Genomic DNA, 15,784 nt, shown 5'->3' with positions numbered 1-15,784 from the left:
ATTTATAGCACCTAGATAGGACACTGTTTGAGTACTCGGTGCTGTAGCGGATGGCTTTCGTGTTTTGTGGTGTGGCGTTAGAGCATGCGTCTGTTGAATTTCCCCATATATGGTTAGCGAATTGCATATTACGAGCATACCTGTAAGTCACGGTGCTGTCGCGGTTTACATGGAAATAACTTAAACTAGACATGGTCAGGGTTCTTATGCCGTAATTTTATACAAGATATCTATTGCGGACACGCAGTGCCACTGAAATATGTACAAGAAATGACAGATTAGAAAGTATCATCCTCCAGCCTCTCCACCCGCCGAATAACGCTTGGGCTCTGATCATCCTGCAGGTCCTCCGTGGTATCATTCGCACCGGCTGTGAAAAGCAACTGTTCTACTATTCGCCTCGAGGCTTCCTTGGCTGATTCGCATGTGGGTTAGCTCTAGCACCGCTCTAAGAATGCAAGAAAATGAATAAGGCACTCACCTGGCGTTTTCATAAGTCGGCTTTGCGGAATATGGAACTGCATTGTCTTCGGCGGACTGAGGCCCAGCTCGTCATCGTCGTCGTCGTAAGTAAACTGCTCGTCGTCGCTATCCCACTCGCTACGTTTGCCGAAACCACCCTTTGCCGGCGTGAGTACGCTTGTTCCTGGCTTAGGCGGGGCGCGGGAACGGTTTGCATCGGGACGTCCCCTGCGTCCTGTACCTGGAGTTTGGGGCCTAAGCGGGGAGGAGAAGAGCTCCGAGTTGAGTTGCGGGGCTTCAGGTTCAGGACTGGAAATGGGGGAGTCTTCAAAGGCGTATTTCTTGACGGAAGCGGCGTTGGGAGTGATAGCAAAGCGGGAGCGGGAGGGATCGTAGGCCTTACCTATGGGTGTGGCTTGGACGCGGTAAGTTTTGTCTCCGAAGTTGTGCATGATGGGGCCTTTGTGGTTGCCCGATGTGAGCACTTCGTGGGAGACAGGCGGGACGAAGGGCGATGACGACAGCAAATTATCGGCGTAAGTTCGGTCGTAGGTACCGCGCGACGTCTGTTTTCCGGGAGTGGTTGGGAGATACGAGTCGTCTTGCTGGTAGTGCTCGTCATCTTCGGCGAGGCCTGGGTCGTAAGGGGAAGGATGGGCTATAGAGGAGGTCACGGTTGTGTCGTTGCGTGCGTCCTCGCGCAGTGCAGCGCGCGGGGTACTGTGCGACGAGAGGCTTAAAGATGTGAGTTCGAGATCGTCGGGTTTGCGGTCGCCATCTAAGTGTTCAGTTGACGGGTTGTCGTAAGATTGGGATTCTGTGAGGTGGCTTTGCGAGATATTGCCCGACTCATCTTCAGGCATGGTTTCGTCGACGGTTGTTTCATTGACGGTTGTTTCGTCTTGATTCGGTTGTTCACCGTTGGCATTGAGGTGGACGTTGGCGCTGGCTTCGAAGAACTTTTTCCAGAACTAGAGGGGTAGGTAAGAATGGCATCGCAAAACACGTGGGGGTTATCAGATGCGGACCTTTGCGCCCTCCCAGACATCGCGGGAAGCTTCCTTGTACTCAGTGACGACAGGGAGAATACTCGTCGTGATAATGCGGTGAGCACGGCTGAAGTTGTGGTCGATTTCTAGAAGAGTTGAGGGCTTAGTGATCTGAATTAGGGACGTCTGCGTGTTTGTTTACCTTGAAGAGTCAGCGTGATGGATTGTTCAAGCTTTTCCAACTCCTCGGTGAGCGTCAAGGGACGCTGAGCAATAGATGAAGGACGCGACATAGTGCCGTAGCCAGAAAAGGAACGAATTGCTGAACTGAATGCTGAACTGAATTGGCGGAAACGCAATTGCGGTCTGGTGGTTGATGATGGGATGAACTTGTTATGATGAGGGGAAACGGCGGATGCCAAAAGCGGACGTAAAGTAGGGCAAAAGATAAGGGTCTGGCAACCACGTGAGAGCCCAGCGGGGAAGCGCCGGCGTGCTTGACCGGACTTGACTGCTGCCTTCGCCACGATTGTATCAGTTACGCATCGAAGGAGTTGGAGAAGTGGTAAAAGTCATTATGCCGACTCCTGTTGCAAAGGGTATGCTTCCTTTTCTATTAGATGCTTTCTTTTCTTTTCTTCCGGTCCACTCCGAGGCCATACCTACTTGCTTCTACGGGGGCGGCATGCTTATCGAGCATGACATGATGTATGAGCTCTTGGAATGGGGATACTCACCCAGATTAAATGCTTTTCACCAACGAATCATGACTGTATCGGATTGACTTTTATTGAGATTTGTCAGTACAGTCATGTGTAGGTGTACTGACAAGGCCAGGCATCATCATTGGCGTCGCGGCACTCGTTGCCGCCGGTATTGCAGTCTATGAGTCTCCTCAGTTCCGAAGATGGGTGAACAACTCGCGGCGAAAGCTGGCGATGACGCTACACAATCTCGGGGACGACATTCACCCTGGAGATGGTGACTCACGCTACCGAAACGATATTTCCATGACGGAAGAGATAGGCCCAGCCGCCGACGAGCGAAGACGGATAGCTCGGGAAGAAATATCGCGGCGACGGAGCATTCTGGAAGAGCGCCGCAAGAAGAGGTCCAACAGCTCGCTCGGGACGTTTGATGCACTCGTAGACGAGAACGGCCGTCTTCTAGATCTTGAGGAACAAGGTAACCCGGCGGCGAATTCTACGGCTTTAGACCTTGATGTTTCACAGCCAACTCATCGGGGTCATCAATCAGATACCCCGACAGCGCAATCCACAGTGCTTTTCGAAGCAGAACCAGCGCCTGAGCAGAGCAAACTGCAGCTTTCCATCGTGGCTCCGCGGAGCCGCGCCTCGTCTGTCGCCGGTGCTGATTTCACTCCTGTGTCTGATGTATCTGAGGTTATGGCTTCGGCTGTTTCCCAGCAATCGGGCGATTCTACCCGACCCAGATCGTCCGCATCTAGCCATACGGAGGGGGCCTTCTCTGAAGTAGTCTACGCCCATCCCGACTCTAGGGCTAGTGGACATGCCGAGGTTTTCCGGTCACCGTTCTCAGACCTGGAAGGCTTGCGCTTCCCGCGGAGCCGTCCAGTGACGCCACCAACACCTTCTACAACTGACAATTTCAGTCATATCGCCGTCGACGCTTCGTCGGACGGAGTGCTTAGTGAATTCGAGGGCTCTATAGGGAGGGTTGTAACTCCCGCGAGTTGGTCAGAGGTTGGCAGCGATGTCAGCAGCGATGAGTATCGTCATCGTGGATTCTAAGTCTGTACTTTGGTATATAATGGGATTTTAGCTTTGGTTGGAATAGGCGCTAAGGATGGAAAGATGTAACAAGACACTTGGTATCGGCGTTGAGGCTTCGCCTTTGGGCTTTGATTCGTTCGCGTGTGATTTTTCTTGCCTAGAGCAGTCACTAGGACAAAATTTGATCTGGATCTGTCTTGCTGCGACTAAAACAAACATCAGCTGTCCAAAGTCCGTGACGCTGTTCTATCGTGACGTCAGCTCTAAGTACAGGCCCGTCTGACATCTATACCGCTTAACCTGCAGACTCAATAACAGGCTGTAGATATACATTTGCATGGGTCGCACTCATAAATGAAAGCAAGAAACTGCTCAGAGAAAACCAGCGGAACAGCCCAAGACGCCTAAACTGGAGCGTATACAGATGTAATCGTTAAGGAGCGAAGAGTGGGCATCTGGGTATAAATGAATGGTGCTGCCCGTTTCTTTCGCGAAAGCCAGCCCAGCTGATTTCATCTCCCCAACAACAATGCCCTAGAAAGAATTGGTGGCCAGCTGGATGAGAATATGGAGCATCACCAGCGGCTTCGTGTGCTCAAGATGCGGCGCAGGGTTTCCTGTTTTTCAATGCTCCGGTTTCGTCTCACGAATGCTTCTGGCCGGGGGTGCCTTGATGAATAAACAGAGCATTCACCAAGCGATGTCATCCTGCGCTTTCTGGAGGTGCTAATCATGGCAACGCATTGCTTGCGCTGCTGGTCAGGAAGTGGCCAGCACTTTCCCGAGACAGAGAGGGTATACTCAAGCGTTTGGCTGAGGCTCAACGCACGGGGAACAGCCACCAGAAATGGGGCCATACTCGCATATTGCTTGAGTGCAATACCAGATTACGGGATGATTATGCCAGAATCTTCACATGGTTAGAAGGGAGTCGGATAAGTCACCGCTACATGTGACTAGGTTGGGCTTGTATACCTGCCTCATACCGGAGGCGGATTCACAGGAGATTGGAAATACTTTATCCCAAATTACTGAGTACTATATATTGTTGCATTCTAATAGTCGACTGCCGACTGTCTGGAGAGAAGACAAGACGCGGCCGCCGGGGCTACACCTGGCCAAATCCCGAGTTAGGGCTAGGAATTTGTGCTCCCACCTACACAAGTTAGATCAAATCGACAGTGACCTTGCAGGCTGCAAAGATAGAGTGATTGGACCCGCAGAGAGATCTATTAGCGGCAGAAATAGCGTCACTGGAAATAAGGTAATGGTTCACCGAATCAAAGACCGTGAAAACTGAATAGATGGGGAAATGGCTTCTTATTATCACTACTAAAGAAGCTCTGTTCCCATAGTCTTCTCATCTTTGAACTTCTGACAATCAGCTACATCTACATGCACAGGCATATGACCGTCGACGTTGCTGCAGACTGACAAACCGTACATCTGCTGCAGAATTTAGAACCATATGGTGCTTGGAAGAAACACTCCCTTTATTGCCCATTTCTCCCCAGCGAACCCACGTCGACACCGGGCATGAAATCCTTGCTGGACTGACTCTTGAACACTAGCTTCACGCGATCTAGGCGGTGCTATGGCTCATCAACGGATGAGTCCTTCGTCGTGGCTGAGATAATTTGTGGAAGAGCTTGGAACCGGGACCCGGACCTCTGCGGGTCACCCTGAAAGTCCGTATGCGAGACCTTAGCAGAAATCTTGAAAAGGCATAATAATACACCTATTTAATCGTTCGCAAGGTCTTAGCTGCTGACACGGGGCGGCAACATTGGCCGCGCCGCTGGGATCCGACGCGCAGCTGCGGGAGCCGGCACCGCTTGAACCCAATGAAGTGCTGGAGCTCACCCTGTTGGTGGTTGTTAGATATGCTATCCTCATATGCGAATGGACGGGGTGGACAATGGCAGCGATCGGGTGCTCGACAGCGTATATCTTAAGGAGGGAGATTGACGCCAACTTCATAAAGGCGGCTTCTAAAGAGTCAAAGACGTTCTGCTCGTAGAGCAGACAAAGTTCAGTGTGCAATGCAGTGCAATAATAAACCTAGTAGAATGTTGGCGGTATCCCCAGCACATTCTCGAACCACGTGTCATCACCCAGATCCATCGACTGCATAAACACCATTTGATCCAGATCGGGAACGTAGTAGTTGTACGTCTGTGTCTGGCCGGTTGCATCAGACTCGGCATTGACAGGGGCAGGGGCTGTCGACAGACATGACGCCTGCACGTCATCCATTTGAATCTGCCCCTGCAAAGTACACGGTCCCTGCTCCATATTCCACCTCGCTTCACCCCAAACGCGACTCCTCCTCAACAGCTTGGACAAGAACATAAGCAAATGATCACGACACTCCTGCAACTCCGGCTCCTGGCTGGCCATATCCAGTCGCTGAAGCATACGGTCTAGGGTCGAAATCAAATGTACTGTATTCCGTACAGCCTCGCAATCCCAGTCGGGGTCCTTGAGGGTGGACAGATACTTCAACAGCGTGACTGTCAGGATCATCTGCGACCAGAAGTGGAACGGCTGTCCGGCGAGCTTCGAGTAGGGGATGTCGTAGAAGTTGTCGAGCCAGGATTTTATGTTCTCGACGGACTGCCAGAGACATTCGAGGCGGCGGAAGGCGAGCGTATTTCTCGTGCCGGAGTTTCCGGGCGCTGCGAGGGGAGAGTCCTTGCTTATAGTGAAGGCGAGCTGGTTGATATATAACTCGACATATTGGGCGTGAGTGGTTAGGATATCTAAACATACCATAAGCCTGATACTCCTAGCCGTGCTGCTGACAGATGACTTACCAATCTGGTCCATCTCCATAGGAAACGAAGCGCGCAGCTCAGGCAACTCCCGCCGTAACGTCCTAAGATACAGCAAGCCAGGCGCCGAAGCCGCAGCCGCTCCAGTGCGAGCTTCATCTTGCTGCCGGACGTCGTCGGCTCGCTGTTTGAGAAGCTGCAGGCGGACCTGGCACACAAATAGCCTGTCTGCCGGACATGCATCGCTTACCGCGAGGAGCCGGAGCGCCTCTTCCATCTGAGGTGTCCATCGAAGGGCGTCTTGGCGGCCGAGATGGGACGAAATACTAGTCAGGTTAGGTGATGTGACTTTTACAAGCATTCAAAGTAGAGTACGCACTTAGAACTCAGGACGAAACATGCCAGTACGGCCCGCTGCCGCTCCAACAGTCCGTACGGCGTTTCATCGTGGCTCGGCCGGTTCTCGGCCGTGCCGCCTTGAGTGATCGTCATGATAAGCTGCACGTCCTTTGAGGACGGCTTGAACAGCCGCAGGTCATATACCAGGGAGATGGCAAGCATCATCAGCCGCGACATCAGGTCTGCCCTACCCAGGAAAGGGTCTGTGCTCCATGCCAGATAGGTCAGTGTCGCCAACAGCAGATCGATAGTCGATTCGACTTTCAAGAACGCAGAACTGAACAGCAACCGCTTCAACTCCTCAACCTGGACAAGCCGCTCCTGCGTCGAAAAGGTCGTGACCGTGCAGATCGCCTGGTACAGCAACGGTCGGTTCTGGCGCAGATACCAGCTCGTCATATCGGGGGTCAGATCGATGAACGGGAATGACGGCAGCATCCTCGACCTAAAGAAATCCAGCCGTCTATCTGCCTGGTTCGGCGACGGCGCAGGCGTCGACAGGAAGACCTGATTCTGAGCCGGGTTCGAATTCGGCGAGACGGCGGCCACCGACTCCGGCGCGAATGCCGGGCCATCACCGAGGCCCAGCGTCGTGCTGGGCGGCGTCACCAGGGCACCGTTGCTATTCTGAAAGCGGTATGCCGAGTGGACGGAATCGCCGTTCATGTGCACGTTCACGGCGGCCCCATTAGACCCGATAAAGGACTGCATGGCGGAAAGAAGACTCTCCATCTTGTCTTCTAGACGGGCAATCCGTCTGTCAGAGACACTGGCCGTCTGCGCGTTCGCATTGCGCCGTCGAACAGACTCTGACGGCTCGCATCTCTTCTTGAGACGGAGGCATCTATTTGTCATTCAGCTATTGTTCTTCATGTACTTGTTTTTGTTGGCAGGGAGGGGGACCTCTCGCAGCTGTCGCCGCTGGGCGTGCGCACGCAGCGGCACTTGGCCTTGTAGCACTGGGTGCAGGCTTGGCCGTAGGTGCTGGACTGGTGAGTAGGTGTCCGGTCCATCGCGATAAGCAGCTGAAGTGAAACCTCCAGCTGGCTGGCACTCAATGGCGATATCTAGCCCCCCAGCAGATGGAAGCACGTGACTATGGGATGATGGATGATGATCGATATGAGCTAGCTGATGACTAGCTGACGACTAGCTGATCGATGATGGGGCAGCAGCCCTGGTGGAGAATGAAGGTTGCAGATGGAATTCAACTCGAGAATCCGTTTGACTGCGTGTTTGATGGCGACTTGAGGGGACGGCGAAGACTGAGGTGCACCTGGAGGTGCACTTGGAGGTGTTGCCAGTTCCCAGGGTGGAGGGAGGGGTGACACAATACGGAGATTAGGTATTCAAGGCCGACCGGCCGGGGCCGACACTCCGACGGAGTTCAGGGCCGAAGTCCGGTTGTACTCTGCGTACACTTTGGACTCGTCCAGTCTTCTGCACTTGATCCTGCAGGATCATACGGTTACCCCTAAGGAAGACTACTGGGCACGGCCCAAGACTGATTGACGGATCGAGCCGCATCTATCAGTTTTATTGGCGGCATTGCTATCGGTCAGCTAATCAGTCTATGTACAATACCACCTTGTATCTTGTCTATGATCTTCGTCCTGCGTCTGCACCGACAACCCCTGCAAATAATCCCGCGCCAGGCTGTGTGTATCGCGCAGCTCGCTTAGCACTCGTAGCAGATGCTGCACCCCCTCGCCGCCCGTGGGATCGGGACTGCCTGTCGAGAAGAACGTGGCGGCGCACGCCAGCGTATCGGGTAAGAACGGGTGCGCCTTGAACGGACTCAGCGAGGGGACTGCCTTTGCCAGGCGGACGATCTCGCCGGCTGCGTGGGTGGCCATCTGGTGGTACGCGGCGGCCGACAGCGACATCGTCGCTCCCGGGCTCAGCAGCTGCTGGTCGACGGGCGAGCTGGCGAGAGCCCGCCAGGAGACTTGCTGGACGGTATCGCTCAGGTGCATGGTCGCGCGGTAGCCGAGCGTCTGCGTGAAGAGCAGCATCGGATCGCTGTCGACGGCGGTCGAGGCGACCTGCTGTAGCATCTGGACTCGCCGGTCCACTGCATTCGACAGCCAGTTCTGGCGGATGCAGAAGTCTCGCGTCGCGGCGCCAGACTCGAACTCGGACCCGGACGCGGTTGAGTTGCTGTTTGCATAGAAGCGGCGGTGCGTCATGCACCGGCCGAGAAGGGTGGCCATGATAATGCATTCAGCGAAAGGGGACATTGTGCTCTGCCCGGTCTGGGCCATGGCTTCAGTGAGAAAGGGCGTGCGTGTGGGGAGATTGTTCTGGTAGTTGTGTTCGAGGGAAGGGAGGCGGGTTAATATCTGGCAGGGTTAGAGATGAAATAAAACAAAAATTAACTAAATATTAATTTTGAAGTAGATGAAATAAACAAAAAGCGACGTACCATCTCTTCTTGTAACGTCAACGGCCACTCATTCTGCAAGCAAAGCAGCCGATCAAAGCAATAAGCAAGCCAGAACGTCCGCCGTCCTTCTTCGGCATCGACAAAGCTCTCGGCATTCTCCCCCGAAGGAGACAGGGCCAGCGAAGACGGCGGCGACGAAGACGGCGGCGAGAGCTGTCGATCCGTCCCCGCATCCAGCTCCGACAGTCGTGCCATCTGCACGAGACGAAAGGCCCGGCCGGCCGTGAGCATGGCCTGGTGCCCGCCGATCCGCAGCAGCTCGTAGTGGCTCAGCAGCAGCCAGGCCTGGATGTGCTCGAGCGGGACCTTGTCTCGCGGGGTGGCGAGCGTCTGGCTGTGCGTCTCCAAGAGGGCCTTGGTCTCGGCATAGAGATGCTCGCTAAGATGGCAGTGAGCAGACATTGCCGCTGCGAGCGTCCGCATGGCGGACTGCAGACAGGCCTGTGCTGGGGTATGGCTATCTCGGGCGACCCGCGCAAAGAACCGTCGCCGGTGGATGATGGGGCAGAAGGCGTGGACCCGGTCGAAGTAGAGTTGGTCTCTGCACATTGTCAGTCAGGTGTCATGGTAGACAGGTCAGTCAGGTGGTGTACAATTCAGCCCGGATGAGGTCAGTCAACATAACCTTAGTACATGAGTCTCGCCTCGTTGTCGTTGCCGTTGTCGTTGTCGTCGTCGTAGAAGGAGGAGGAGGGGTCTCGTTCAAAAGGTCAAAGCTGAGAGGGTCGGTTAGGGTAGTGGCCGACGATACCGTCAGGTCTGATGGGGGGACAAGGCTGGTGCTGCTGACATTCTGCCACTGGCAGTCTAGCCAGGTTGGATCCGGCCACGATAGACCAGCACCAGCAGGAGCAGCATCTTTGGATGAGATGGCCGAGGCAGGCATGAGAGCCGTCGACGTCGGCAATGTAGTGGCCGCGGTGGCATCCTGGTTCAGCGCGGCGACCTTTACATCAAAGTCATCCAGCATCGTCTGGATATCCGCTGGTGGCTCATCGAGCTCGCCAGCCATGGTTATGGACGGAGGAGTTCGATGTCGCAGGTATCGATCAAGCTGCCATCGAAGCGTTGCTGAAAGGATGAGGCATCCCATGTTAGCTAGATCGCTCGACTCGACCATGTGGAAAGACAGGGAAGTAGCGCAGCATAAACCCCAGAACCAGGTGCATTGGTCCCTGCAGATCGGGGGAGCACAGCGGCAGGCCTTGCAGATGCCTGGGTCCGGTCCGGACACATGGCAGCCGCATAATCACAGAAGCGCAGACGAGACGAGATACAACGAGACAGGACAGACACCTACCCAGCTGCGACTGCATCGAGGTGATCTGCCCCTTGATCGGACCCCTCTGCTGCCTCTTATCGACAAACACGCACTGCAGCTCGTTCTCAGTGCAGAACCCGCATTTCGGACGGACGCGATCACAGCGCGCCTTGCGGCGGCGACACTCCTCGCATGCGAAGCCGGGCTGCTGTCGTCCTCGTCTGGTGGGACACGCCATGATTGCTTGGTCTTTGTAGTCTCTGAATCTGTGATGTTGAATGACGAGATACTGGTCTACCCGGGTTGACGATGCTGACGGATCAAGGCGGGAATGCCATTCATTCTTATGAGAGAGAGCCTGGATGTGGTTCGCTATTATAATTATAGGTTACGAGCGAGTTACGAACGTTTGCCCGTGCAATTAATAGGCTCGTGGCCGTGCTACCAGCGGCGCCAGCACGCCAGCAGACTGGCCACCCTCGTACCCTCCTCGTCCACGAGGAGGCAGAGCCAGCCAGCATGGAGCCTCCAGGATCCGTCTCACCTGCAGGACAGCGCAGCCCAGATTTGGGGGCGAGAATCGATGAGCTTGATTAGGCCTATAGCATTCCATTTTGGGTGCGGCTGCATGCCACCTCCGTGGTATTTGCGTTCGCAACGTTCTCAACGTTTTCAAAGTTCACAACTGAGTTTGCCAGCGGTGGATCAGTTGATCTCGCATCTATCCTTGGTTGGCCGTCTAATTCTCCGAGCTCTTGGTCGTCTCAACCAGATCGACTAGAGTAAGCGAGGTCAGTAGTGGAGCCATGGTAGATGGATGAATGATCCGTGCAGAGCAGCAATGCAGTACGGTGCAGTGCAATGCAGAGCACTACTTAGTATCTCCACCAGACAGAACAGCTTCCATGCGCTGCAGCTGCAGAAGCGCTTAGTCTAACCAACCTCGTATTCTGCATTTCCGCTAGCTCCGACCAGGGGTAGGTAGGGGTGCATCCCTGCCGACCACTCAGACGGCCATCGCCGTCCGAAACGTCCGCGCATAGAAGACGCCAGATCCTGCAGTCGGAGCGAGACGGTGTAATCTGCACGCTGGGGGCCAGCGGGGCCGTCGATTGGAGAACGGCCGCGAGATAAGAACGTGGCCTAAAGGATCGAGCTGACGATGTGCCTGACAACCTCACCTCATCTCGCCTTCAATGATTCCGACTCGGTCTGAGACAGTAAAGGTCTGGTTCCTTTAATCTAGTGGCTTAATCTCGTCGACAAAAGTTCGAGCGGACTTCGGAGGGTTGAAATCCGTATACCTAAAACTCCGCGTAGCCCTATCTTGCCCTAGTCTGGCGGAGTATTAACGGGCAATCCGGACCTCGAGCCCTCCAAAAATTCTGGAAGATGGCCCATGGCTCAGACTGACTTTGGTCTGTCTCTCCACAAGGTTCTTTAGCTCTGCCTACATATAACGCAGCAACTTTCTTTCGCCCGTCTTGTTTCAGCTGGTTTCCTCCCCCCAACCCCCTCTCCTGCTGCCGTCGCCGTGTCAGCTTACAACGCTACCATACCTTGGAACTGCACTGAACCACGTTACTGCCACCTGGACCTCGTTATGGCAACTCAAGATACAACCGCAGCAACCGCAGCAGCCCCAGCAGCGCCGGCTACCAACGGCAACGGGGTCCCCAAACCCAAAAACCGCGCCGCGTGGATCCCCGCCAAAAAGGTGATCCCCTTCAAAGTCGGCGACGCTCCCTACACGCGCCCTGGCCCCGGCCAGGTCGTCGTCAAGAACGGCGCCGTAGCCATTAACCCGTTCGACTGGGTCTTGCAGTTCATCGGGCCCGCACTGGCCGGGTATATCCACTACCCGTTCATCTTTGGGACTGATGTCGCGGGCGAGGTCGTCGAGGTCGGACCGGGCGTCACCCGGTTCGCCGTAGGCGACCGCGTCTGCGGAAGCGCGACGGCGATTGCGAAGGAGGTGAACGACCCGGTCGAAGGCGGATTCCAGCTGTACACCGTCCTGCGAGTGCATATGCTCACACCGGTGCCCGCTGGGATCAGCGATGCGCAGGCATCTGTGCTCGGACTCGGGCTAGGCACGGCCGCATTCGGGCTCTTCCACAAGGACTATCTGGCCCTCGACATGCCGCAGCTTGCGGAAAAGGGCAGGGGAGAGGTGCAGCGCGGCAGGTCGGGGTCCCCGCGCGCAGTGATCATCACGGGCGGCGCCAGCAGCGTCGGCAGCAACGCGATCCAGCTCGCTGTCGCAGCAGGCTACGAGGTCCTTTCGACCTCGTCGCCCAAGAACTTCGACTATGTCAAGGGGCTCGGGGCGAGCCACGTCTTTGACTACCGGAGCAAGACCCTGGCCAAGGATCTCTTGTCCGCCCTCAAGGGCAAAGAGCTCGTCGGCGCATATACCATTGGCGCCGGCGCGGTGGAAGCCTGTACCCTCGTGATGCGCAAGCATGATCCCGCGCTGACGAGAAAGTTCATAGCCGTCGCTGGTGAGATCATCCCGCCTGAGAAGCTGACCACCTTTGTCGGCAAGGGGACCTACCTCATTGGGATGTTGGGAGGGATGCTGAAATCGAGCATCCGGCAGCGCCGCACGGGCGTCATCGCCAAGTTCATCCTTGTTGACGGGCTGGTGGACCCGGACAGTGTGGTCAGCCGGGTTTACATGGACTTTCTGCCCCAAGCGCTCGAGAGAGGCCAGTTTGTGCCTGCGCCGCCGCCGCTCGTTGTGGGAAAGGGGCTCGAGAAGATCCAGGAGGCGCTGGATATCCAGCGAAAAGGGGTCTCAAGGAAGAAGCTCGTTGTCACTTTGTAGTTGGTTTCTGTTTGTTTTGACTGGCTGAATGGTTGGCTTACGAAGGTCAAAGAGGAGACCACAGAGGATGTGTTTAGTTTGCTATATACCCACGACAGAAGGTGCCCTAATACTGCGCTTGATAATAGATCCCGTTCAACATCTACGCATAGCCCAAGTTATCTAATAGTTTCATTTCTGAGCTCAGCGGTTATTCCAATTAAAATCTGTTCATCAATCTCGTGCTGAGCTGAGCTGTAGATTGTAGTCTATGATTTGACAATCAATTGCCTGTCATTTCCGCAAGATATTCAACAGAGCATACCCATAAGCCTGCTAAGGCTGTCTATCAATACTCAAAAGCTGCTCTTCGCTAATGGTGTATTCATCTTGAGAATCTGGAATCGTTAACAAGTTAAAATATTATAGCCCTCATTCTATAACCATCCCACCCGCAAACCCTAGCCCGTACCAAGGCCAATCTCCGTTATCTGGAGCATAATGAACCCGGGAATACCGCAAGAAGGAAATTATATGAAATGAAATGCGAGGCTGGCTCTGCATTACCCAGTTTTAGCGACAGAGAGAAATGAGTGCCTAGCATCCGCCTGCAGACGATGCCCTAACCCACGGCAACCGGAACAGTCTCCTTCTCCCTCGTCGCTTCACCCTGCGCTCCGTCGCTAGTTAGAGCTTGCAGATCTTTTGTCTTCCGAATATCTTTCCACCCTAGACCCGGCGAGAACACAATAACCATCACGCTAACCGCGATGCCCAAGTACATGACCCTGTCGATGGCCTCCGCATACGCCTCCAGAACAGCCGCAAGCGCAGATCCAGAGACGAGGTCCCGGATGGACCGGACACCGGCCGCAACGATCGCGTCCGGGGAGACAGTGATCTGGCTCGCGCGCTGGGCTAGCTGATCGCGGAGGGAGTTGGAGAAGATGGCGTTTGCCGCAATGAGAGACGTGGCGGCGCCAATGTTCTGCCAAAAGATGATAATTGCCATTGCTTGCGGGATTTGGGGCGCGGGCACGAGGTTCTGTATTGCGACGTAGGGCTGCATCCGGCCTTGTCAGCGGCATTCTACATGGTAAAGGTGAAGTTAGGGGGTTGGGGGGAAAGTAAAAGTGAAGACATACAGCGGCGGTGGTGCAGCCACTGGCTACGCCGTAGAGGATTTGGTATCCCACCCATTTAGCGACGGAGGTGGTCGGGCTCAGCGTCGAGAGGAGGCCGTAGCCGACGGCGGAGATTGCGCCGCCTGCAAGAAGGAAGGGCAGGTAGTAGCCCAGTATGGAGACTGCACGGTTAGCCATCGTTCAATCATGCAGGAGAAAAGACCATACTCAGAGCCCCCGAAACAACTGTAAACAAGACCAGACCTAGCGTGATGGGCAGCATGTGTACACCACTCATGAGCGGCGAGTCGTCCCGAATCGCCTGGAAGTATATCGCGATATAAAAGTCCGCGACGAGCACACTGGACAGGGAGAAGAACATGGTCATGGCTGCAGACCAGATAACCTTGTGCTTCAAAAGAACAAACGGAACCATTGCCTCATCGCCACGCCACCACTGGTGCACGAGGAAAACCCCGAAGGTGACACCCCCTCCGACAATGAGGCCGATCACGACGGAGCTGTCCCAGGGGTGCTCGTTGCCTCCGAATTGCAGGCCCAGGAGGAACATCACCACGGCAGGACAGATAAGCATGAATCCCGGCAAATCGAGGGACTTGATCGCGGTGCCGAGGATCTGCAACGGGGGGGACTTTGGTTTCGGCTCGGGGATCCTGTTGAAGAGGAGGAAGCCGCCGACGACGGCGCCGAGAGGGAGGTTGATGTAGAAGCCTATGTCGTCATCAGCATATTGAATCTTCGAAAAGAGGGAGCAGGAGGACGAACACCACCGCCACGAAACGTTCGTTGTAAACGCGCCGCCGATAATCGGCCCCGTTGCAAGACCGAGCTGGCCCATCCCCATGTTCAGGCCCATGAAGAGCGCCTGTTTCTGCGTCGGCAGGACCGCGGAGATTGTGGTTACGGCGCCGTTGGACATGCCGGCCGACCCTACGCCTGCAATGACCCGACCAACGATGAACATGGGCGAGTTGCGTGCTGCGGCGCAGAGGACAGAGCCGAGTTCGAAGACAATGAAGAAGACAAGGAATGTCCACTGCTATTCATGAGCACCAAGCCCCCAATTGCGCCAAATAGTTGAGGGAGAAACTACCTTGATCGAGAACTGGCTGTAGATTTTGCCCGTCAGGGGCTGGAACGCTGCGCTTCCAAGCTGGTAGGCGCCTCCATACCTGCCGGCAAGGTGATTTTTAGCATCCAGCACTTAGGTACCTAGGAAAGAGCGCAATAGAGGACATAACGTACCACCCAACATCGACTAACGAGTCAAACTGCGAGGTGATGGCGGGAGTCGCGGTCGACAGCACGGCGAGGTCAAGAAAGAAGAGAAAGTAGGCCAATGTCACCGAAGTCAGGATCATCGTGACCCTCCAGCCCGACGGGTACTGGATCTTGGTCTCTGCCTCGGCATCGTCGCTCGAGGCGTCGTTCTTCTGGATTGAGTCTACGGGCCCATGGGTGTGGGAGGAATCCGTCTCAGCCATTGCGCCTGGATTCGTGGTGTAGACAAGACTTCAAGTGCGGCTGAGGATCACTCTACTGACAGCTAGCGGAATTGAGGAATTGAATAATAAGATATATAGCAGCCAAGTCTTTTGTCTATCTGAGGACTCTACCTCTTTCCTTCTCTAGCTCTAACCGACCGGACAGTCCGGCCGAAGTCCGACGGAGTTGGCTTCAATAGGGCTGACCGGATTCTATCCTCCGAAATCCGATCGACGCCATCACCACCGACACGATAGCGC

General features: G+C 55.1%; 7 protein-coding genes across 7 annotated transcripts; 3 read left to right on the top strand and 4 right to left on the bottom strand.

Moving 5' to 3' along the window:
• Positions 1-278: 278 nt before the first annotated feature.
• On the bottom strand, positions 279-1,744 carry BDW70DRAFT_155093 (DASH complex subunit ASK1; the record flags this gene model as incomplete). The annotated part of the gene is made up of 4 exons (XM_073739979.1): positions 279-415; positions 482-1,433; positions 1,491-1,597; positions 1,654-1,744. The coding sequence occupies 4 exons, from the start codon at positions 1,742-1,744 to the stop codon at positions 279-281; spliced, it is 1,287 nt and encodes a 428-aa protein (XP_073601229.1).
• Positions 1,745-1,983: 239 nt separating this feature from the next.
• Positions 1,984-3,510, top strand: BDW70DRAFT_125945 (uncharacterized protein). Its single transcript, XM_073734995.1, has 2 exons — positions 1,984-2,050; positions 2,289-3,510. Exons 1-2 carry the CDS (start codon positions 2,029-2,031, stop codon positions 3,221-3,223), a joined length of 957 nt encoding a protein of 318 aa, XP_073601228.1. The 5' UTR covers positions 1,984-2,028; the 3' UTR covers positions 3,224-3,510.
• A 1,375-nt stretch (positions 3,511-4,885) lies between these two features.
• On the bottom strand, positions 4,886-7,476 carry BDW70DRAFT_3421 (fungal specific transcription factor domain-containing protein). Its single transcript, XM_073743800.1, has 3 exons — positions 6,359-7,476; positions 6,022-6,305; positions 4,886-5,967 (listed from the first exon to the last, which is right to left on the bottom strand). Exons 1-3 carry the CDS (start codon positions 7,231-7,233, stop codon positions 5,267-5,269), a joined length of 1,860 nt encoding a protein of 619 aa, XP_073601227.1. The 5' UTR covers positions 7,234-7,476; the 3' UTR covers positions 4,886-5,266.
• A 452-nt stretch (positions 7,477-7,928) lies between these two features.
• Positions 7,929-9,836, bottom strand: BDW70DRAFT_165570 (fungal specific transcription factor domain-containing protein; the record flags this gene model as incomplete). The annotated part of the gene is made up of 3 exons (XM_073741780.1): positions 7,929-8,720; positions 8,804-9,365; positions 9,418-9,836. 3 exons carry the CDS (start codon positions 9,834-9,836, stop codon positions 7,950-7,952), a joined length of 1,752 nt encoding a protein of 583 aa, XP_073601226.1. The 3' UTR covers positions 7,929-7,949.
• A 106-nt stretch (positions 9,837-9,942) lies between these two features.
• On the top strand, positions 9,943-10,392 carry BDW70DRAFT_155089 (uncharacterized protein; the record flags this gene model as incomplete). Its single annotated transcript, XM_073739978.1, has 1 exon — positions 9,943-10,392. The coding sequence occupies one exon, from the start codon at positions 9,943-9,945 to the stop codon at positions 10,390-10,392; it is 450 nt and encodes a 149-aa protein (XP_073601225.1).
• A 1,296-nt stretch (positions 10,393-11,688) lies between these two features.
• On the top strand, positions 11,689-12,915 carry BDW70DRAFT_146509 (zinc-binding alcohol dehydrogenase family protein; the record flags this gene model as incomplete). The annotated part of the gene is made up of 1 exon (XM_073738588.1): positions 11,689-12,915. The coding sequence occupies one exon, from the start codon at positions 11,689-11,691 to the stop codon at positions 12,913-12,915; it is 1,227 nt and encodes a 408-aa protein (XP_073601224.1).
• Positions 12,916-13,516: 601 nt separating this feature from the next.
• BDW70DRAFT_155087 (MDR family MFS transporter) lies at positions 13,517-15,523 on the bottom strand (the record flags this gene model as incomplete). Its single annotated transcript, XM_073739977.1, has 6 exons — positions 13,517-13,957; positions 14,040-14,200; positions 14,247-14,750; positions 14,805-15,075; positions 15,133-15,211; positions 15,285-15,523. 6 exons carry the CDS (start codon positions 15,521-15,523, stop codon positions 13,517-13,519), a joined length of 1,695 nt encoding a protein of 564 aa, XP_073601223.1.
• Positions 15,524-15,784: the final 261 nt, after the last annotated feature.

This window comes from Aspergillus foveolatus (assembly GCF_047715535.1).
Source record: "Aspergillus foveolatus strain CBS 279.81 unplaced genomic scaffold BDW70scaffold_1, whole genome shotgun sequence".
NCBI lineage: Eukaryota > Fungi > Ascomycota > Eurotiomycetes > Eurotiales > Aspergillaceae > Aspergillus > Aspergillus foveolatus.
The sequence above is the reverse complement of the archived record's forward strand: the minus strand, read 5'-3'. Positions and strand labels throughout refer to the sequence as shown.

Bases quoted from the DNA above. Each gene is read 5' to 3' on its own strand.
- BDW70DRAFT_125945 (XM_073734995.1), top strand. From the start codon at position 2,029: ATGCCGACTCCTGTTGCAAAGG. The intron at 2,051-2,288 runs GTATGCTTCCTT...TGACAAGGCCAG, and splicing joins GCCGACTCCTGTTGCAAAGG to GCATCATCATTGGCGTCGCG.
- BDW70DRAFT_3421 (XM_073743800.1), bottom strand. From the start codon at position 7,233: ATGACAAATAGATGCCTCCGTCTCAAGAAGAGATGCGAGCCGTCAGAG. The intron at 6,306-6,358 runs GTGCGTACTCTA...TAACCTGACTAG, and splicing joins TGTTTCGTCCTGAGTTCTAA to TATTTCGTCCCATCTCGGCC. The intron at 5,968-6,021 runs GTAAGTCATCTG...TGGTATGTTTAG, and splicing joins TATGGAGATGGACCAGATTG to ATATCCTAACCACTCACGCC.